At 49.4% G+C, this 23,273-nt stretch overlaps 3 protein-coding genes across 7 annotated transcripts in view; 1 reads left to right on the forward strand and 2 right to left on the reverse strand.

Annotated features, from left to right (window-relative positions):
* The first annotated feature begins 512 nt into the window (after window positions 1-512).
* Window positions 513-3,818, forward strand: LOC113880716 (5-beta-cholestane-3-alpha,7-alpha-diol 12-alpha-hydroxylase). Its single transcript, XM_027523232.1, has one exon. The coding sequence runs from the start codon at window positions 697-699 to the stop codon at window positions 2,194-2,196; it is 1,500 nt and encodes a 499-aa protein (XP_027379033.1). The 5' UTR covers window positions 513-696; the 3' UTR covers window positions 2,197-3,818.
* A 1,290-nt stretch (window positions 3,819-5,108) lies between these two features.
* ACKR2 (atypical chemokine receptor 2) lies at window positions 5,109-15,482 on the reverse strand. The gene is made up of 2 exons (XM_027523761.1): window positions 15,072-15,482; window positions 5,109-6,796 (listed from the first exon to the last, which is right to left on the reverse strand). The coding sequence occupies exon 2, from the start codon at window positions 6,765-6,767 to the stop codon at window positions 5,628-5,630; it is 1,140 nt and encodes a 379-aa protein (XP_027379562.1). The 5' UTR covers window positions 6,768-6,796; window positions 15,072-15,482; the 3' UTR covers window positions 5,109-5,627.
* A 1,496-nt stretch (window positions 15,483-16,978) lies between these two features.
* The window catches only part of LOC113881004 (atypical chemokine receptor 2-like), a 99,180-nt gene continuing 92,885 nt past the window's right edge, over window positions 16,979-23,273 (reverse strand). For all 5 annotated transcript variants that reach the window (XM_027523760.1, XM_027523757.1, XM_027523758.1 and 2 more), the window contains one exon: window positions 16,979-18,267. In XM_027523760.1, the coding sequence (XP_027379561.1) occupies window positions 17,084-18,238 (1,155 nt within the window). In that variant the 5' untranslated portion in view covers window positions 18,239-18,267 and the 3' untranslated portion in view covers window positions 16,979-17,083. The remainder of the gene's footprint in view (window positions 18,268-23,273) is intronic.

The raw sequence follows: 23,273 nt of genomic DNA on the forward strand, positions 1-23,273 counted from the left end.
TGTCAGAAAAAGTCCCTGCTACACTCTGTACCGAGATCCTTCTTGTGAAGTAAAGCAGTTGGTTTGAAGTCCCTATCATCTCTGACATTTCATAATTCCATGATTTACATTCTGTATTTCTTGGTAGAGAAGTGTGCAAGCCAGTTGGCGAGAGACTCAGAGACTCAAGTCTGAGCTTGTGTTTGAAGAAGCCTCTGTTTGGGAGAGTCTGTGGGTCTTTTAAAGAATGAGGAAGAGGTGGATGTGAAACTTAGTAAGTACTTCGTGCATTTCTGTTGAAGAAACTAGCAAATTAATGGACATATGAAGTCAAGAGTAAATAAAGGAGTGAGTGGTCAGTAAGTCACAAGGGCGGGCGTTGGGTCAAAGAAGTCTTGGCAGAGAAAATGCTGGACCGTGTCAGGAAAGGTTGGAACAAAGTCTGAAGCTCTTGCGGGGGCTGTGACCATAGCAAGAGGCTTCCTTCTGGCCTTCCTCCTGCTTCCTCCCACCTGCTCCTCTCACGTGACTAGGTCCTAACAAAATCAAGGGAAAGGGTTTGCTCTCGGGTACTGTCTCACCAGCTTTATTTACAGCAACTTGCAGCCACAGGGCAAGGTCCAGGTAGGAAGTCCTTTCTATCCCCACTTTGTCCTCCCAAATCCTCTGGCACCCAGAGAACAGCACATCCAGAGCTCAACCTGGAACAGACCAGCCATGGTGCTCTGGGGTCCGGCGCTGGGAGCCCTGCTAGTGGCCATTGTGGGATATCTGTGCCTTCGGGGGCTGCTCCGGCAACGAAGACCCAAGGAGCCCCCTCTGGATAAGGGCCCCGTGCCCTGGCTGGGCCATGCCATGGCTTTCCGGAAGAATATGTTCGAATTTCTGAGGCACATGCAGGCCAAACATGGGGACATATTCACGGTACAGCTAGGGGGCCAGTACTTCACCTTTGTCATGGACCCTCTGTCTTTTGGCCCTATCCTCAAGGATGCGCAGAGGAAGCTAGACTTTGTGGAGTACGCTCAAAAACTGGTGCTAAAGGTATTTGGATACCGCTCTGTGCAGGGAGACTATAGGATGATACACTCAGCCAGCACCAAGCACCTCATGGGGGAAGGCTTGGAGGAGCTCAACAAAGTCATGTTAGACACCCTGTCCTTGGTTATGCTGGGGCCCACAGGCCCCAGTCTGGACACCCACCACTGGCGTGAGGATGGCCTCTTTCACTTCTGCTACAACATCTTGTTCAAGGCTGGCTACCTGAGCTTGTTCGGCTACACAAAGGACAAGGAGCAGGACCTGCTGCAGGCAGAGGAGCTATTCCTGGAGTTTCGCAAGTATGACCGCCTGTTCCCCCGGTTTGTTTACTCCCTGCTGGGGCCCCGGGAGTGGCTGGAAGTGGGCCGGCTCCAGCGTCTCTTCCATAAGGAACTCTCGGTGGAACACAACCTGGAGAAGTACGGCGTAAGCAACTGGATCACCTACATGCTTCAGTTTCTGAGGGAGCAGGGTGTCTCCCCAGCCATGCAGGACAAGTTCAACTTCATGATGCTCTGGGCCTCCCAGGGGAACACAGGGCCGACCTCTTTCTGGGCCCTCTTGTTCCTCCTGAAGCACCCAGAGGCCATGCGGGCTGTGAGGGAGGAGGCCACCCGGCTCCTGGGAGAGGTCAGGCTGGAGGCTAAGCAGTCCTTCAAGTTCGGTGCCCTGCACCACATGCCGGTGCTGGACAGTGTGATGGAAGAGACACTGCGGCTGAGGGCCTCGCCCACCCTCCTCAGGGTGGTGAACGATGACCAGATCCTGCAGATGGCCAGTGGGCAGGAGTACCTGCTCCGCAATGGAGACATCCTGGCCCTCTTCCCTTACCTCTCAGTGCACATGGACCCCGACATCCACCCCGAGCCCACCGCCTTCAGGTACGATCGCTTCCTCACCCCCAGTGGCAGCCGAAAAGTAGACTTCTACAAGGCAGGCAAGAAGATCCGCCACTATACCATGCCGTGGGGCTCGGGTGTCTCCATCTGCCCTGGGAGGTTCTTGGCCCTCAACGAGATGAAGCTCTTTATCCTGCTCATGGTCATGAACTTTGACCTGGAGTTGGTGGACCCTGCCACACCTGTGCCACCCGTGGACCCCCAGCGCTGGGGCTTTGGCACCACACAGCCCAGCCACGAGGTGCGATTCCGCTACCGCCTGCGGCCTGCGGAGTGAGCTCTGTCCAAGAGGCCGAAGTCTGGCAGGGGGTGCTCCCCTGGGTCTCTGCCTCCTCTCGCCCACCCCTCTAAAGCCCCAGACCACCCCCTTCCTCTTCCTGCTTGTCCTCCCTGCTCTTTGGCATCCTTCTGATCACCTCACAGGCTGATACTTCTCTCTTGAAAACACCATCTTTCACAGCAGATGCTGCATAACTCGCCTCTCATAGGAAGTCCAAGGAAGGGGAAATAACTGTGGGCAACTCAGTTTGGGGGATAATACATGCCATGATAAATCTCACGCAGTACAGACACCGGTTACAGTGAGTCATATAGCATCTTGCAAACATTGGTCTCCACCCTCCCACTCTGCTTTGCTTGTTTTCCTCAACACTCACCCTGTGGGATTCAGGGCCTAGAACAGTGTCATCCGATAGCCATATGAGGCAAGCCACATGTGTAATTTTTCATCTCCTAGCTGACATATTTTTAAAAGTAAAAAGAAACTGGTGAAATTCATTTTTCTACTGTATTTTACTTGTCCTGATGTATCTAAAATATTAGCATTTCAACAAGGAGTCATACAAAAGTATTAATTAAATATTTTTACATTTCTTTTTCCCTCCAAGATCTGGTCTGTACTTTTTAACCCTTCACACTGAGTGCTCAATAGCCGTGTGGCTTCTGTAATGGACAGAGCAGCTCTAGAAAAGGGTGGCCTTTCATGGAGGAGATATGCAAGGTCCCTCCTCCCTGCCCTCCTCTCCCCTCTGCACCCCCACCTTGGGGTGATTTCAACCCTTCACTTGGTTTCCACAACCATTGCTAAGCTCAGAGCTCTCTCCTACCTCCAGACCCCCAATCTCCCCACAGTGATCTCCCAGCACCTCTGATTCAGTTCAGCCCACACAGAACTCAGCATCTGTGCCCCCCCACACACACCTCTGCCCTGAACCACGCCCATCTCCTGATTTCCCTGCCTCTCTGCTCAGGACATCACCATCCACCCCATCCCCTTAGGCAGATACAGAGGACACACCCTCAGCCCCTCCCTTTCTCTCTCCCACAGGGAGAGAGCTCTGTCATCTGACCCCTGTGGTGCCACCGAACCATGGTCCCGCTTCCCCACCCCTGCTACCCTTCTTAGAGCTCAATCCCAGCATCTCTTTCCACGTGGGGCCTGTGGACTCTGTTTACCCTACTGCCAGAGACTTTTTTTTCCAAAAGCACCTCTGAGCATCCCCTTTTTACTTTTCTGGCTCCTCATCACCTCCCCGCAGTTGATATTTAAGTTTTGCCACATGCAGTTCCCAAATTTTCAATCCAGGGCAATTCAACTTTGACAACTTTCTCCAGTGGAACTGTCCGTACAATGCTTGTTTTCACTCTCAGCCCCGGGGCCGGCTATTCCTGGAAGCCTCTTGAACATCACCATCTGGCCAGAGATGGCCTCCTCCCCAGCCCCTCCCTGGAGCACCCTGCCACTGCGTGTATCACAGCCCATCTGTCATGTCATTGCTTTCTGTGTCCTGTTTCCTGCCTCCTGCACCTGCTTCAGACTGCAGCCCACAGGGCTTGGTATCTTATTCCTTCATCTCTGACCTCAATTCCCTAAACGTAGATTAAATTACAGAAACCTGACTTCCAGTCTTGTCTACTTTACTTTGGCTCATGTCCTCCTAGCCTTCATTCCATCCAGCCAAAAATTTTGTTCTGAGCACTACTGTCTGCCAGGCTCTGTGCTGGGTTTTGCAGGTGGCTCTGGGAGGTGGGCAGAGAAGGCAATGGCACCCCACTCCAGTACTCTTCCCTGGAAAATCCCATAGATGGAGGAGCCTGGTAGGCTGCAGCCCATGGGGTCGTGAAGAGTCAGACACGACTGAGGGACTTCACTTTCACTTTTCACTTTCATGCATTGGAGAAGGAAATGGCAACCCACTCCAGTGTTCTTGCCTGAAGAATCCCAGGGACGGGGGAGCCTGGTGGGCTGCTGTCTCTGGTGTCGCACAGAGTTGGACACGACTGAAGCGACAGCAGCAGCAGCAGCTGGGAGGTGGAAGAAAGCAGTGATGCTTTAGAAGCTCAGCAAGAAAGAGATGGCACTGTGGCTCAGGGGCTCCCTGGGAAAGGTTTCTTGGTGGACATATCGGTGCACAGGGAGGATGCCGACCGAGGGAGACATGGAGCATCCGGGCAGGGCATATCCGTCGGGAATCCTTAGGTCGCAGGTAACAGAAGACCACCACCCCAAACTGAAAAGACATCCCTTGGTTCGTGTCACTGTCAAGTGCAGGCTTGGGATGTCCTTCAGCCGGGCCTTGATTCTGGGGCTTTGGCATTGACCCCAGGATCTGCTCACTCACTGCTGTCACCTCCCCTTCTGAAGTTCGAGCTGATGGAGGAGCAGCCCTAGACCTCACACCCTCCTGGCTTCTGTTTCATGCCTCTGTTCTAGCATGTTCTAGTCGAGTTGCATTTCACAAGCTCTGCCTGGGCCTGGGCCCATCCCTAAATGAATCACTGTATCAGGGAAACGTAAGGCCAAAGTTGGCCCAAGACCCGTGCCCCACCCAAATACCACCCAAAGCACAGGACAGAGTGACTCTGGAGTGGTTTCCCAGAGCAGGTAGGACTCAGTTACAAAACAAGGGTGAGGGGATACTTGGCTGGAAAATGACCCCTGTTCCATGAGGGAGCCAACCAGCGAAGAGCAGAGATGGGAATGTGAAGGAAACAGCAACAGGTGTGGTGCCCAGGAAATGAAAAGCCAGGAGAAGGAGTGTCGGGGTGAAATGGTGTGTGGGATTCTGATTGTGAAAAGTCCAGCTTTAAGACTGGACAGAGGTCCTGGATTTGATGGTGTAGGCTCTGAGGGACCCCTGAAGGCTCCTGAGTGAGGGCACGGGAGGCAGAAGGAGGGAGAAGCTCCTGGACCACCAGAAATATGTGTTTATTCTGCCTCCCACCTGCGGACTCTCATGGGTGGAGACCCTCCAGCCCCTCCTGACAGCCAGCCCCTGGAGCCAGCATGAGGACTGTGATATTAAACAAAATTATGATAATATTTTCCCAGCCGAGCTTCAGGGAAAGGGGAAGCCTGGTGGGTGGCAGACATCTGACTACTCTGCAGGGTGTGGGAGTGATGCTGAGGGTGCTGTGGTCAGGGGCTGCTGGGTGCAGCTCAGATGACACACGAGCCCAAGGATGGGCAGCACAGAGGTCAGCTGTTAAACTAAGGCGGCCTTTCAGGCAAGCGAGTACGGACTTCGGGAGGGCAGTGAAGGAAGAGGAGGGTGAGGAAGGGAGAGAGCGAACGCTGCTGATGGCTGAGGACTGAGAACTGACCAGTGGGATCAGCAACATGGTCACTGAGGCCTCTGAAGGGAAGATTTCAGTGGATGCACCAAGGAGCTGGGTCCCCTCTGCTCTCATGGACTGTGGTGTGACCGTTCAGGCTGTTTTTCCCTCTGTCCCCCTTGCCGGGGAGCTCTCAGCCAGCCTCTCCCCGAGGTCACTCATGCCCATTACATCTTCCTGGGCCGTGAGCCCGCTACTCTCAGAATAGCTGGACGGCAGGGCCTGTTGCCTTCTGAGCACAGTGGCCAGGAAAGCCTTGAGGTACTGGCGGAAGCGGTGGCTGGAGAAGGCATAGAGGACGGGGGTGAAGCAGCAGTGCAGGAAGGCGATGCTCTCCGTCACCTGCAGCGCATAGTCCAGGTGTTGGCTGACCCTGCAGTCCCCAAAGACTTGCAGGTCCAGCAGCGAGTGCAGGAACAAGGTGAGATTGTACGGGAACCACAGCACAAAGAAGGCCACCACCAGAGCTACGGCCATCCTCAGGGCCCGCCTCTGGCCTGGGGGCCTCAGACTCACCAGCACAGAGCCAATGCGGGAGTAGAAGAAGATCATGGCAAGGAGGGGGAGGAGAAACCCCAGGAGGTTCTGCTGGAAGCGGAGGAAGAGCTTCCAGATGGTCCCATGTCCCCCAAAATCTGCATAGCACTCCCACACGCCCGGGGAGTTCTCATGTGTCCTCACAAAGACCATGTCAGGAATGGAGACAGCCAGGGCCATAGCCCACACACTGGCTGCAAGCAACAGGCTCTTGGCTCGGGTCCTCAGTCGGTGGTAGGGCCGAGCGCAGACAATCTCCAGGTACTTGTCCAGGCTCATGCAGCTGATGAAGAAGATGCCACTGTAGAAGTTCACGGTATAGAGGGTGCTCACCACCTTGCATAAGACGCTCCCAAAGACCCAATGCCATGCCACAGAGATGCCCCAGAAGGGCAGTGTCACCACAAACAGGAGGTTGGAGATGGCCAGGTTCAGAAGATAGGTCTCGGTCATCCGTCTTCGAGGCACGAACCGGAGCAAGACCGCTAGGAGGAGGAGGTTTCCAACCAGGCCCAGCACAAAGATCAGGCTGTAGAAGACAGGTAGAAAGACTCTGCCAAATGACAGCACCTCATCCTTCCTGCACAGCATGAAGATCATGTCCTCCAGGTAGTACTCATAGTCATAGAAGGAGCTGCTGTTCTCAGAACTGGCCACCTTGGTGGTGGGCGGCAGAGGGGAGGCGGTGGTGGCCATGGTGGGAGGATGCACCCAGTCCTGGAGCTCTGTGGGCCAGAGAGCAGTGTGAGCCACAGGAGATGGATCCAGGCCTTCCCACCCTCTCTCCAAACCCACTGGAGCCCCTTTTCTGGGCTGGCCAATAGACTCTCCACATTTACACCAGTACCTGTGGGCTAGCGACTAGGAGTACAAGTGCGGGCAGCCCAAGGCTACCCCGTGATACTGCGGTCATCTTGGGTAGGTGACGTAACCTCAGGTGTTCTCACAGTATTCACTTCTCTTCTTTATTTTATCCCTCATCGTTTATAAAGACTGATACAGTCATTTGTGTCTTCTTTATTATTGAGGGATACCGATTCACCTGGGCTTCCCAGGTGGCACAAGTGGTAAAGAACCCACCTGCCAATGCAGGTAGATGTAAGAGACATGAGTTCTATCTCTGGGTTGGGACGACCCCCTGGAGGAGGGCAGGGCAATATTCTTGCCTAAAGAATCCCATGGACAGAGGAGCCTGGCAGCTTGCAGTCCATAGGGTTGCACAGAGTCGGACATGACTGAAGCGACTCAGCACACACCAATTCACCTGTTTATTGAGTCTGTATAGACTCCTGAGAGTCCCTTGGACTGCAAGGAGATCCAACCAGTCCATTCTGAAGGAGATCAGCCCTGGGCTTTCTTTGGAAGGAATGATGCTAAAGCTGAAACTCCAGTACTTTGGCCACCTCATGCGAAGAGTTGACTCATTGGAAAAGACTCTGATGCTGGGAGGGATTGGGGGCAGGAGGAGAAGGGGATGACAGAGGATGAGATGGCTGGATGGCATCACTGACTTGATGGACGTGAGTCTGAGTGAACTCTTCGAGTTGGTGATGGACAGGGAGGCCTGGCATGCTGCGATTCATGGGGTCGCAAAGAGTCGGACACGACTGAGTGACTGAACTGAACTGAACCCTTCCTCATGTGTGGCTTAAAATTAATCTTATTTGTGTGGTTTGTAATTTTTTTTTTCAATTTAATGGCCATGCTACACAGCTTGCAAGATCTTAGTTCCCTGACCAGGGACTGAACTCACACCCCTGCAGTGGAAGCACAGAGTCTTAACTGCTAGACCACCAGGGAAGTTCCTTTTTTTTTTTTTTTTTTAAATGAGAGCTTCTCTTCAGTGGGCTTGCTTCTTCTATATTTAGCTAGTGTGTCCACTCTGGCTTTGAGCTCTCTTTACTTCTGTGACTTGAGGATTCCCTTGCTTTGGTTATTTTAAAAGTATTTTTTGGGAGAACAAGATGGTGGAGGAGTAGGTAGACATGGAGTACATCTCTCTCCACAGATTCATCAGGAATACACCTTCAGACACAGAAGATCTTGCAGAACAACAGCTGAGAGCAGGCGGAGGACCTGACCACTGGAAAAGAATATATAGAACCATGCAAAATGGAGCCACAGCCAGAGGAATCAACTTTTCTGACTACAGACTACACTACAAAGCTACAATCATCAAGACAGTATGGTACTGGCATAAAAACAGAAATATAGACAATTGGAACAAGATAGAAAACACAGAGATAAACCCACACATCTGTAGCTACCATACTTTTGACAAAGGAGGCCAGAATATGCAATGGGGTGAAGGCAGTCTCTTCAATAAGTGGTGCTGGAAAAACTGGACAGCTACATGTAAAGGAATGAAATTAAAACACTTCCTAACACCATACACAGAATGTATTAAAGACCTAATTGTAAGACAAGAAAGTATAAAACTGTTAGAAGAAAACACAGTCAGAATCCTCTATGATGTAAGTCACAGAAAAATCCTCTATGACTCACCTCCTAGTGTAATGGATATAAAAACAAAAATAAACAAATGGGACATAATTAAACTTTAAAGCTTTTTCATAGCAAAAGAAACTATAAAGGTGAAAAGACAACCCTCAGAATGGGAGAAAGTAATAGCAAATGAAACAAGTAACAAAGGATTAATTTCTAAAATATACAAGCAGCTCATACAAGTCAATACCAGAAAAACAAATAACCCAGTCAAAAAGTGGGAAAAAGACCTAAACAGATATTTTCCCAAAGACATAAGATAGATAATAAATACATGAAAAGATGCTCAACATTGTTCATTATTAGAGAAATGCAAATCAAAACTACAATGAGATATCACCTCACACCAGTCAGAATGGCCATCATCAAAAAACCTACAGACAATAAATGCTGGAGAGGGTGTGGAGAAAAGGGAACACTCTTGGACTGTTGGTGGGAATGCAAATCGATACAGCCACTATGGAAGACAGTCAGAGATTCCTTTAAAAATTAGGAATAAAATCACTATGTGACTCAGCAATCGCACTTCTAGGCATATACCCTGAGGAAACCAAAACTGAAAAAGACACGTATACCCCAATGTTCACTGCAGCACTATTTAGAATAGCTAGGACATGGAAGCAACCTAGATGTCTATCAACAGATGAAAGGATAAAGAAGCTGTGGTACATATACACAATGGAATGTTGCATGTGTGCATACTAAGTCACTTCAATCGTGTCTGACTCTTTGGGACCCTATGGAATGTAGCCTGCCAGGTTCCTCTGTCCATGGGATTCTCCAGGCAAGAATACTGGAGTGGGTTGCCATGCCCTCCTCCAGGAGATCTTCCCCACCCAGGGATCAAACTCGCATCTCCTAGGGCTCCTGCATCTCCTGCATTGCAGGCAGATTCTTTACCACTGAGCCATCAGGGAAGCCCATGGTGAAATATTCCTCAGCCATAAAAAGGGATATGTTTGAGTCAGTCCTGACGAGGCAGATGAACCCAGAGCCTATTATACGGAGCGAAGTAGGTCAGAAAGAGAAAAACAAATATCATATACTAACGTATATGGACGGAGAAGGCAATGGCACCCCACTCCAGTACTCTTGCCTGGAATATCCCATGGATGGAGGAGCCTGGTAGGCTGCAGTCCATGGGGTCACGAAGAGTTGGACACGACTGAGCGACTTCACTTTTGCTTTTCACTTTCCTGCATTGGAGAAGGAAATGGCATCCCACTCCAGTGTTCTTGCCTGGAGAATCCCAGGGATGGGGGAGCCTGGTGGCTGCCGTCTATGGGGTCACACAGAGTCGGACACGACTGAAGTGACTTAGCAGCAGCAGCAGCAGCAACGTATATGAAACATAGAAAGATGGTACCGATGAAATTACTTGAAGGGCAGCAATGTGGAGACACAGACATAGAGAGCAGACTGATGGACACTGCGGGGGTGGAGGAAAAAGGAGAGCATGGGATATATGGGCTATATGGAGAGAGTAACACGGAAACATACATTACCATATGCAAAATAGATAGCCAATGGGAATTTGCTGTATGACTCTGAGAACTCAAACCGGGGCTCTGTAACAACCTAGAGGGGTGTGGTGGGGAGGGAGATGAGAGGGAGATTAAAGAGGGAGGAGACATAGGTATGCCTGTGGCTGATTCACGTTAATGTTTGGCAGAAACCAACACAATACTGTAAAGCAATTACCCTTCAGGTAAAAGTAAATTTATTTTTTAAATATTTTATGTATAAATACTTAGGTTTATGTCAATAATTTCATTTGTAAATATTCAATATGTTAAAAATATTTTATCTCCTCCTTCTAGGTTTGCAGCAGAAAGGTATGAACCATCATGTTGATAGACTCAGAACCTACAAACCTACTAATTCCTCAGTTTTACCATCTTTAAAATGATATTAATAATTGTGCCCATTTCATGGGGTTCTCATGAGGCTTAAACGTGATCATTCAGGCAGAGCATTTCAAGCTCTATGAAGAATGCCCAGGACATAGGAGGCACTCAGCACACATTCGCTTAAATTACTGCTTTGCCCAGAAGTGAGTTCACCACCTTCCAAATCAGCCTCTTTTCCTCTATCTAACTGAACACCCACCACTAGCTACTCGGTCTCCTAAGACTGAACTGTAAGACATCGCAGACCCCTTCCTTGCAGCCCCATCACCACCCCAGGTGGCTCTACCTCCACACTGATGTCCTCAGGTCCCATTAAAATACACACATGATAAAAATATAATACTCTTTTAAAAAAATTAATACAAATGAAATATATATATGAAACAACCTCACGAAGTATACAAACATATGCTATGAAGGAGTACAAAGAGGTGAAAGGCAGGTAAGAGACAGGCAGAGGACTCACGACAGTGGCCACCTGGGTAGGAGAAGCCAGCGACATGGGATGGAGCAGGTCACTGTTTAAGGTCAAGTTCCCCTGGACAGCAGTTTCCCAGGTTTTAGTTGTACTGTTAAGCGTAATTTTTAAAAGAAAGCCTCACATGAACCAGTGTAAAAAACCCTGTCATGAACCAAGGATTATGCTCAGTCCTGTTCTGTGTTCTACAAGGAGAGAAACTTCATGTTCAACACATTAAATTGTTCACCGATGGAGAGAGGAAGGAGATAAAAAAGAATTTGTTGGCCAAACAGGCACCCATGTGCAGTCACCAGAATAAGGCCTGTAGGCTGGTAATGGTAATGGGCCACAAACCCCGAAATACAAATCAACTCTACCTTGTTCCTCTGCATTTTAGTTTTTATTCTTTCAGGGGAGGAGGAACTGTACTGCATGGTTTGTGAAATCTTAGTTCCCTGACCAGGGATCAAACCTGGGCATTCAGCAGTGAGAATGCTGAGTCCTAACCACCAGATCACCAGCAAATTCCCTGTTTCTTATCCTATGATTGTAAATGAGGTTTAACTTTTTAATGTGTTCAGTGCCAGTCTGTATTTCTTCTGTGCATGATTTATTGTTTTAATGGGTGGGATTCTCATATTACAAGAGGTTTTCTATAGTAAGATTTTAGCTTTTTGCAGATATACTGGAAATACTGTTCCCAGTCCTTTCTGGTAGAAATTTTGTATGTTATTTTTTCTTCCAGGTAGAATTTTGAAGGAAATGTTGATTCAGGTCCTCAGCTGACTCTTCCAGTATCCATGACACTGTGACCCATTGATGGAAATACACATTCTGCGGAGGCTGAACCTCTCCCAGGAGTCCTCCTACTCCTTGAGCCTCTGCCCCACCCTTGGGCTTCTGTCAACTGGCCTCTGGGCCAGAGATTGGGGGAAGATAAACGCCCTATCCCCACCCCAAGGCCTCAGCCTGGGCGGCTTTAACTAGGGCTGGGCTCTGCTCCTGACTGGACTTGAGAACTGGGCCCTGTGCCTTCATTCCTGGTCTTCCACTCCCTTCCTGTGCATCTGGGGTCTCCTGTGTGTGAGCCCCTGACTTTCCTGGGCAGCAGTCATGACATCCTCCGGCACATGGCTGGTTTGTGAGTCTGAGTTGCTGGGGTTGGGAGGAGGGACTGCCCTTCTGTACGTGGGCCTAATTAGGGTTTTCAGTCAGGAAGTTGTTGTTATTTAGTCGCTAAGTCATGCCCAACTCTTTTTGAGGCCCCGTGCACTGTAGTCCACCAGGCTCCTTTGTCCATGGGATTTCCTAGGCAAGAATACTGGAGTGGGTTGCCATTTCCTTTTCCAAGGGATCTTCCTGACCCAGGGATTGGATTTGCGTCTTCTGCATTGGCAGGTGAATTCTTTACCACTGAGCCACCAGGGAAGCCCAGTCAGGAGTTACCACTAATTAAATAACAGCTCTTCTAGTCTGTCAGCACTGACCTTGATCCTGATCTGGCTTCTCAAAGTCCCTGTCTTTTACTTTAATAAACAACCAAATCTGATGATTGTTTTGATCAAAGCCAGAGGTCAGGGTCAGCATGCCCCAGCTGGACGAGATCACCTTTACAAGGCTCCCTTTACCTGGAACGCTCCATTCTTTTTCTCTGGGGGCTACAAGCCTCCTGATCTTTCACCCTGGGACTCTTTCCACATTCTTTTAACCTCTGGGGCCACAACCCCTCCTGTCCCTTCATCAATACCAACAAAGATGACAACAGCAATAAGCATTCCTGTACTCACATGACAACTGGCCAGGCATCTTCTTGTCAACTGTGGTAGTCCTATAAGGCAAACCAGGAAGGACCCACCAGCCCCGCTTAACCCAGGAGCAAAGTAACTTCAGCACAGTTACACAGGAAGTCACTGGCTGAACTGCATCTGGATCCAAGGGCTTCATCCTCAGCAACAGTACCGTGGCCCTAGCCCCATCTCATTCTCTGCCTCTCTTCTGCCCTGTCTAGCAGTTATCAAAAGGACCCACTTGAGAGAGGTATGATTTGAGCTCAGGAGGTCTTGGTTGACCGGGGTTCACCCTCACTGGCTAGTCTTATCTTTGTAGATTCCACCATTAATCACCTGAAGGCTTTATGGAGCCTCCTTGGGAAACACCTTCTCTATGGTCAATGGAGTGGCCTCCCCAAATATCCACATCCTAATCCCTGAAACCTGTGGATATGTTCCTTTATACGTAAGAGTGACATGACAGATGTGGTTAAGGACCCTGAGCTAGGGAGAATACCCTAGATTATCCAGGTGGGGCCACTGTAACCACAAGGGTCCTTTATAGGGGAGGTAGGATCTTCCTGGGTCGGGAAGATCCCCTGGAGGAGGGCATGGCAACCCCCTCTAGCAATCTTGCCTGGAGAATCCCCATGGACCGAGGAGCCTGGCGGGCTACAGTCCATGGGGTCACAAAGAGTCGGACATGACTGAGTTACTTTATTAAGCACAGGAGTGTCTGAAGCAGAGAAGGGAATGTGACTATGGAAACAGGTCAGAGGGACTGGGTTCCAAGACAGGGGGTGCAGGTAGCCTCTAAAGGCTAGAAGAGGCAGGGAACAAATCCTCCCTGAGCCTCTGAAAGGAACATGGTCCTGATGACCCATTTTAAGACTTCTGACCTCCAGAACTTTAAGATCGTACATCTGTGCTGTTTTAAGCCACTGAATTTGTGGTAATCTGACACGGTGGCAATAGGGTCACTTCCTGTGACCCTCGAGTGCCCTCTGAATCTCAGACTGAGAGAGTGAGACTGCATGGTGTCTACCTCCTCCAGCTTACAGGTGGGGAAATGGAGACTCACTGAACAGGAACTACTTGTGCAAAGCATACAGTGAATCATCAGAGGCTGTGTTGAGCCATGGACCCCATGTTTCTGACTGCCCTTCATGTCTCTGTTACCCCACTCCTAACTGTCCCTCAGGCTTGACCATTTAAAGGCATAACACTTTGCATTCATATAGAGACAAAAATTTATGGAACAGAAAATAACATGTGTCTTGTTGAAGGTTTACAGGAACATCTGAGCAATCCCATGTGGATAATTGCAAGAACAAAGGATTACCCTGTCCCCACCAGGGTCTGGCTGACACCCAGATGTCTGCAACATCCAGTCACACCCCCTCCCCTTGGGGTGTAAAAAAAAGCCTGAATTCTAACTTAGGAAAGATGGTTCTTTGGGATACGAGTTGACCGTCTTCTTGGTCTGCAGGCTTTCTGAATAAAGTTTCTATTCCTTTGTCCCCTGTTGTGTGCAGCAGCAGCACAAGCTCAGACTCGCTAACAGAACTGGTGATACCCTTTTCCCCCAGCTCCCTTTTTTAACATGAACCAAACTTGAATTTGAGGGTGAGCTTCTGATAGTGGGGCTTCTGGCCTCATCAAGGGGTGGCAGAGGAGATTCTAAGTCTGCCATACGCTGGGCCTGGCTTGTACTGGCTGGCGAGAGTCAGTGATGCAACATGCGGGAGGCCTGCAGCAAACGATCATGGAATTAACCAGCTCCACCTTCAGTGATAAGTCAGTAGCTTGAAACGGGTTACAGTGGGAACGTTTATACCACGGCAAAGGCCGCATACTGGGCCTTCCCCTCCCTCGCTCGCCACTGCTGAGTTGGTTGTTAAACTTTTACCAGGACCCCGATCTGGACCCCATGGAGCCTGGCCAGACCTGCCTGTCTTGCTGTCTCCCTGTCTGTGTCACCTCCTTGTCCCCCTTTCACATCAGCCCCACAGCTGCCCTCCTCCCCAGCCGAGGGCCCTGGAGGTCACGGTCACATGCAGGCCCCTGCCAGGCCCCCAGAGCACTCCCATGCTGTGTGCTGCCTACAGTGCAGCTGAGACCAGTGAACAAACAAACAAGATCAAACGTGACCCCAAGAGGCCACACCAGCTTTCATAATATAAAACAAAGAGTAACACTGGAGATCACTTCAAGTGGACACTAATTCTGCTGGCTCCCCTGGAAAAGGATTTGGAAATTATAACCTTTAAAAAGGCCACCTTAATGCTCCCCTCCCAGAAGCCTGCCTGGGCCGCTAGCCTGGTGAAACCCCCTTCCCAGCCCCCCGAGCACTCACAGAAGGTTGCTCCTCAGCCTCAAATCCACCTCCCCAGATTCACAGTCGCCGTGTGAGGATCACCTGCCTCCTCTGCTGGACTGGGGATTCCCAGAGGTTGGAACTCCCCGGCACAGGCTAGCATCTGAGAGGTACTCAACAAATGACCATGGAATTAATTAGCATAGTCAGGCCTCTCTCTCTCTCTCCCTACTCTGCCTCTTTTCCTGGCCTGCTTCCTCCCTCCGCCACTGGTGCCCTGCATACAACGGAACCAAAAGCCTCCTTTCTTGAGTTATTAATACTTCCTCAGCCTGGGCAAGCCCTGCCTCAGTGACCTTGGGAGCCAGTGACCATGGAGGATGACCAGCCCATAGCCCCCACTATTTCCACTGTAGCTGAGTTCAAAGCCAATTCCAGCTCCCTGTGACCTCCCTGTGACCACCACACACACCTCTCCCCCACCCCCTCCCCTCTCTCAGAAGTCTCCTCTGACTGCTTTGAGAGGACAGTGGTAGAGATGGAGTCCCAAGGTCTGGACTCATCTTGGCTCAGCTAGCAATAGGACCTCTGCCCCCACCCGATGATAACTCCAGCATTTCCAGCCTGCCTTCCTGGCTCAGCTGTGGCTGGAAAAGCTGAGGCTGGTGTTGTGAAGTGACTCACACTCTGACTGCAGTGTCAGGCTGTGGAAAGTGCCCTGGGGTTGGGGAACTGGTAACTGCACTGGGATCTCTATTTTCTTCCTCCTGGGTTCAGCAAAACATCAGATATTAAACTCTATTCTACATATAACCACCAGAGCAACAACAACAACAATACCCACCACTTACATAGCACTTACCGTGGGCCAAGCTCTGTTCTCAGAACCTTACATGTATTCATTCATTTCAGCCTTGCAATACCACTCGGATACTACTGCTATCTCTATTTTGCCTGTGAGTAAACTGAGAGAACATTCCTGAGGTCACACAGTTAGTAAGTAGGGGAGTGGGGATTTGAACCCAGGCCCAGAGTCTGGGCTAGCTCATTAAAAGATAGGGGTGAAGGCTGGAGACTAGAAATGGAAAAGTGATAGGAGACCACGCTGCCATGGCTCAGGATGCCTGAATGGAAGGCTGCTTGTGGGGCTGACGGTATGTGAATGAAAAACAGGAAAAGCAACTGGGAGCCACATAAGGACAAGAGGGAAAAGGTCCAGGGCCATGGGAATGGCACGCAGGGAGAGAATTCAGGAAAGACCAGCTCAGGTCTGACCAGCTCAGGGTCAGACCTCAGTGGAGAGGTCTCCTCTCCACTGCACAGTGTGGGATGCCTTTAGGCTTAAACCTTCAGGCCCTGCAGCCACAAGACAAGGTCAGGGCTTTATCCAGAGCCCTTGAATTCCACGAGGCTGTTTTCTCATCATAAAGTAAATAAGACTTACGGCAAAGACAAGGGATTCTGTGGGATTAAATGTGGTACAGCTATTATAGCAGCTAACACCATGGACACTTGACAGTGTGCTGGGCGCAGGAACAAGGAGCTTCACATACATTAACCTATTTAATCCTATTAACTTATAGAAATTAAACATGATTATTAGTCCTGTTTTATAGCTATGAATACTGAGGCACAGAGACTAGGGAACTGGCCCAAGAGCAAGTGAGTAGCACACCAGAAACTAAAATCCAAAATTCATGCCTGTTTTTTTTGGATCATGCAGCATCGCTTAGCTCCCTGATGGGGGGCTGAACCCATGCCCTTGGCAGTGAAGGTGCAGCGTCTTAACCACTGGACTGCCAGAGAATTTGCCAGAGTCCATATTTCTAAAACCAAAAATTACATTCCCTCTCAAAGAAAACAACAAGTGAGTGGTAGTCCCACCCAGCCCCAACTTCATCATCAAGTTTTATGTGTGTTACGGTACACACTAACCTCATAAAGACTTTTTGAGACAAGCACTATTATTATTTCCATTTTACAAATGATGAACTGAGGCTCAGGGAGGGAGAGTAACAATCGCAAAGACACACAGCAAGTATACCACAGGATTAGGAATCAAGTCTCAGCAGTCCGCTTGAGATCGAGAGCCTTGTCGGGGAGCTCTCAGCCGGCCTCTCCCCAAGGTCATTCATGCCCATTACATCTTCCTGGACCGTGAGCCCGCTACTCTCAGAATAGCTGGACGGCAGGGCCTGTTGCCTTCTGAGCACAGTGGCCAGGAAAGCCTTGAGATACTGGCGGAAGCGGTGGCTGGAGAAGGCATAGAGGACGGGGGTGAAGCAGCAGTGCAGGAAGGCGATGCTCTCCGTCACCTGCAGCGCATAGTCCAGGTGTTGGCTGACCCTGCAGTCCCCAAAGACTTGCAGGTCCAGCAGCGAGTGCAGGAACAAGGTGAGATTGTACGGGAACCACAGCACAAAGAAGGCCACCACCAGAGCTACGGCCATCCTCAGGGCCCGCCTCTGGCCTGGGGGCCTCAGACTCACCAGCACAGAGCCAATGCGGGAGTAGAAGAAGATCATGGCAAGGAGGGGGAGGAGAAACCCCAGGAGGTTCTGCTGGAAGCGGAGGAAGAGCTTCCAGATGGTCCCATGTCCCCCAAAATCTGCATAGCACTCCCACACGCCCGGGGAGTTCTCATGTGTCCTCACAAAGACCATGTCAGGAATGGAGACAGCCAGGGCCATAGCCCACACACTGGCTGCAAGCAACAGGCTCTTGGCTCGGGTCCTCAGTCGGTGGTAGGGCCGAGCGCAGACAATCTCCAGGTACTTGTCCAGGCTCATGCAGCTGATGAAGAAGATGCCACTGTAGAAGTTCACGGTATAGAGGGTGCTCACCACCTTGCATAAGACGCTCCCAAAGACCCAATGCCATGCCACAGAGATGCCCCAGAAGGGCAGTGTCACCACAAACAGGAGGTTGGAGATGGCCAGGTTCAGCAGATAGGTCTCGGTCATCCGTCTTCGAGGCACGAACCGGAGCAAGACCGCTAGGAGGAGGAGGTTTCCAACCAGGCCCAGCACAAAGATCAGGCTGTAGAAGACAGGTAGAAAGACTCTGCCAAATGACAGCACCTCGTCCTTCCTGCACAGCATGAAGATCATGTCCTCCAGGTAGTACTCATAGTCATAGAAGGAGCTGCTGTTCTCAGAACTGGCCACCTTGGTGGTGGGCGGCAGAGGGGAGGCGGTGGTGGCCATGGTGGGAGGACGCACCCAGTCCTGGAGCTCTGCGGGCCAGAGAGCAGTGTGAGCCACAGGAGATGGATCCAGGCCTTCCCGCCCTCTCTCCAAACCCACTGGAGCCCCTTTTCTGGGCTGGCCAATAGACTCTCCACATTTACACCAGTACCTGCGGGCTAGCGACTAGGAGTACAAGTGCGGGCAGCCCAAGGCTACCCCGTGATACTGCGGTCATCTTGGGTAGGTGACGTAACCTCAGGTGTTCTCACAGTATTCACTTCTCTTCTTTATTTTATCCCTCATCGTTTATCAAGACTGATACAGTCATTTGTGTCTTCTTTATTATTGAGGGATACCGATTCACCTGGGCTTCCCAGGTGGCACAAGTGGTAAAGAACCCACCTGCCAATGCAGGCAGACGTAAGATACGTGAGTTTGATCCCTGGGTTGGGACAACCCCCTGGAGGAGGGCAGGGCAATATTCTTGCCTAGAGAATCCCATGGACAGAGGAGCCTGGCAGCTTGCAGTCTATAGGGTTGCACAGAGTTGGACACGACTGAAGCGACTCAGCACACACCAGTTCACCTATTTATTGAGTCTGTATACCCTTCCTCACGTGTGGCTTAAAATTCTTCTTCTTTGTGTGACTTATAATTTTCACTTTAAGGTCACACTGCATGGCGTGGGAGATCTCAGTTCCTTGACCGGAGACTGAAACCACACCCTTTAGTGGAAGCACAGAGTCTTAACCACTGGACTACTGGAGAAGTCCCAATTTTTTTTTTTTTTCTTTTTTTCCAATTTTTTTTTTAAAAGAGCTTCTCTTCAGTGGGCTTGCTTCTTCTGTAAATAGCTAGTGTGCCCACTCTGGCTTTGAGCTCCCTTTACTTCTGTCACTTGAGGATTTCCCTTGCTTTGGTTATTTTAAAAGTATTTTTTGGGATAACAAGATGGCGGAGGAGCAGGTGGACGTGGAGTACTTCTCTCTCCACGGATTCATCAGGAATACACCTTCAGACACAAAAGATCTTGCAAAACACCAGCTGAGAGCAGGCAGGAGTACCTGACCACTGGAAGAAAATATATAGAACCACGCAAAACTCAGTAGGATGAAGGAAGTAGGGGGGAAAGAGGAGAGTGAGCAGGATTGGACCTGCACCTGGGGGGTAGAGGAACTGAAATAGGGGTCAGAGCCTTACATCGGGGCAACTGTGTAGGACAGAGGAGAAGCATTTAAGGCTGTTGGAGAGCGAAGTAGCTGAGCTGTGACAGCGTGAATGGAATAGAATCACACAGACAATCCTTGCTGCAGCCATACATACCCTGGACAGGGATGCAAGTCCCCTAGGAAGTACAGGGGCTGGGAGTTGGAACGTAGGGATTGGAGAGCAATCCCAAGGCAAGGTCTGCTGTTGACTGTGAGGAGACGGACCAATGGGGCGTGAAGGAGGAGATCTCAAGGGGAAATCCCTGTGGAGGAAAACCAGGCAACCATGGAGCCAAGGTGATACTGCAGAGTTACATGCAGGGGATGGAGCCATCACTGTAGTCTCTGTCTCCCCACATGCCAGCAGTGACAGCTGAACAGAGAAGCTCCAGAGAGGCTGGCCCTTTAAGTGCCTGATGCACCAAGCAACAGGAAAGGACCAGCCAAATAGGCTCTCTGACCGCCTGCTGCTAGAGGCTAGAAAAAGACTATGATAGGGCCATAGCTCTCAGAGTTCTTCTAGGTCTTCATAGAATTGATCAACTTCAGCTTCTTGGGCATCAGTGGTTGGGGCATAGACTTGGATTCCTGTGATGTTGAACGGTTCTGCCTTGGAATCATATCATATTTGAGACTGCACCCAAGTACTGTATTTTGGACTCTTTGTTGACTATGAGGGCTACTCCATTTCTCCTATGGGATTCTTGGCCACAGCAGTAGATATAATGGTTATATGAATTAAATTCACCCATTCCCATCCATTTTAGTTCACGGATTCCTAAGATATCAATGTTTACTCTTGTCATCTCCTGCTTGACCATGTCCAGTTTACCTTGATTCATGGACCTAACATTTCAGGTTCCTATGCAATACTGTTCTTTACAGCATCAGATTTTACTTTCATCATCAGACACATCCACAACCAAGCTTCAGTTTCAGCTCTGGCCCAGCCACTTCATTCTTTCTGGAGCTATTAGTAGTAGTTCTCCACTCTTCCCCAGGAGCATATTGAACACCTTCCGATCTGGGGGGCGGGGGGGGATGACTCATCTTTTGGGGTCAAGTCTTTCTGCCTTTTAAACATTTCATGGAGTTCTCTTGGCTAGTATACTGGCGTGGTTTGCCATTCCCCCCTCCATTTTGTCAGAACTCTCCATGACCCAACTGTCTTGGGTGGCCCTACACGGCATGGCTGATAGCTTCATTGAGTTACACAAGCCCCTTCAACATGACAAAGCAGTGAACCTTGAAGGAGAGATCTAGAAAACCTCAGAACTAACACCAAAAAAAAAAAAAAAAGATATCCTATTCAACATAGGGGATTGGAATGCAAAAGTAGGATATCAAGAGATACCTAGAGTAACAGGCAAGTTTGACCTTGGAGAACAAAATGAAGCAGGGCAAAGGCTGCAAACACCCTTTTTCAACAACACAAGAGATGACTTTACACATGGACGTCACCAAATGGTCAATGCCAAAATCTCTTTTGGTATTTGGTCAAAACCAAAGAATGATTACGTTCTCTATAGCCGAAGATGGAGAAGCTGTATGCTGCTGCTGCTGCTAAGTCACTTCAGTCGTATCCGACTCTGTGCGACCCCAGAGATGGCAGCCCACCAGGCTCCCCCGTCCCTGGGATTCCCCAGGCAAGAACACTGGAGTGGGTTGCCATTTCCTTCTCCAATGCATGAAAGTGAAAAGTGAAAGTGAAGTCGCTCAGTCCTATCCAACTAAAAGCGACCCCATGGACTGCAGGCTACCAGGCTCCTCCATCCATGGGATCTTCCAGGCAAGAGTACTGGAGTCGGGTGCCATTTCCTTCTCCAAGGAGAAGCTGTATACAGTTAGCAAATACAAGACCTGCAGCTGACTGTGGCAAATCATCAGCTCCTCATAGCAAAATTCAGGCTTAAACTAAAGAAAGCAGTGAAAACCACTAAGCCAGTCAGGTACAACTTAAATTCCCTATGAATATACAGTGAAGGCGACAATTTTTTGTGTGTGTGAAGGTGACAAATTTAAGGTTTTAGATCTAGTAAACAAAGTGCCTGAAGAACTATGGACGGAGGTCCATAATATTGTACAGGAGGTAGCAAACAAAGCCATCCCAAAGAAAAAGAAATGCAAGAAGGCAAAGCGGTCATCTGAGAAGGCTTTACAAATAGCTGACAAAAGAAGAGAAGTGAAAAGCAAGGGAGAAAGGGAAAGGTACCCCCAACTAAATGCAGAGCTCCAAAGAACAGAAAGGAGAGATGAGAAGGCCTTCCTCAATGAACAATGCAGAGAAATAGAGGAAAACAAGAGAAAAGATAAGATGAGAGGTCTCTTCAAGAAAATTGGAAATATCAAAGGACAATTTCATCCAAAGATGAGCACAATAAATGGCAGAAATGGTAAAAAACCTAACAGAAGCAGAAAAGATCAAGAAGAAATGGAAAGAAGAGGTATACAGAAAAGATGTTAATGACTGGGATAACGACAGTGGAGTAGTCTCTCACTCAGAGCCAGACATTCTGGAGTATGAAACCAAGGGGGCCTTAGGAAGCACTGCTGTCAATAAAGCTAGTGGAGGTGACGGAATTCCAGCAGAGCTATTTAAATCCTAAAAGATAATGCTATCAAAGTGTTGCACTCAATATTCCAGCAAATTTGGAAAATCCAGCAGTGGCCACAGGACTGGAAAAGGTTAATCCTCATCCCAAATTCCAAGAAGGGCAGTATTAAAGAATGTTCAAACCACTGGAAAATTGCACTCATCTCCCATGCTAATAAGGTTATGCTCAAAATCCTCCAAGTTAGACTACAATAGTACGTGAACCAAGAACTTCCAGATGTTCATGCTGGGTTTAGAAAAGGCAGAGAAACCAGAGATCAAATTGCCAATATTTGCTGGATCATAGACAAAGCAAGGGAATTCCAGAAAAACATCTATCTCTGTTTCACTGACTATGGTAAAGCCTTTGACTGTATGGATCATAACAAACTGTGGAGGCATGGGAATACCAGAACATCTTACCTGTCTCCTGAGAAATCTGTATGCGGGTCAAGAAGCAACAGTTAGAACCCTGTATGGAACAACTGACTGGTTCAGGACTGAGAAAGGAATACAAGACTCTTTACTGTCACCCTGTTTATTTAACTTAAAACGCTGAGCACATCAGGTAACATTCCCAAGGACACACAGCGAGTGTACTGCAGGATTAGAAATCAAGTCCCGGAAGCTGGCTCAAGATCTGGAGGCTCGAACCATGCAGTGGGAGCTGCTGTGAGCCCTCTCAGACTCACAGAATCGACAGTTGCCCTCTGCATGGCCCCCCTTGAGAAGCATGGCATTTGGGTTCATAGCAATGTATAAAACACAATGAAAACAATGCAACCCAGTCCTGACAGTTACGGGAAGCTTTCTTATACCCTAGCGCTTGCAGGTTCTCCTGGCCTCCCTGTGAGAAGGGGAGCAGGTATGCCCTCCCTGGTTTCACAGGAAGCCCAGGGCCATACCACAAGCCAGGCACGTTTGACCCTAGAGCCCTCAACACTGAGTCCTGGACCACTGCACACACGATCCCTCTTTGTTTTTCTAATATGCATTTTTCCTGATTACCAAAGTAATATATGCTCAATGTAAAATGTGAAAATAGAAGAAAAAATAGAAAAGAGACTAAAAATCTCTCCCTAATCCTACCCTGCCCCCTCTAAAGTAACCCTTGGGAACATGCTGGTATACCTTTTCTTTTCCATGCCCAGAGTCCCCATCTGCCTCACTGATCTTTCCTGGGTGTGAGATTCACCTGCTGGCTTCCTGGCTGGAAGAGAGTGGCCTTGCCCAGTCCCCATGGAGTAGGGGG

The sequence above is a fragment of the Bos indicus x Bos taurus genome, chromosome 22, assembly GCF_003369695.1.
Source record: "Bos indicus x Bos taurus breed Angus x Brahman F1 hybrid chromosome 22, Bos_hybrid_MaternalHap_v2.0, whole genome shotgun sequence".
NCBI lineage: Eukaryota > Metazoa > Chordata > Mammalia > Artiodactyla > Bovidae > Bos > Bos indicus x Bos taurus.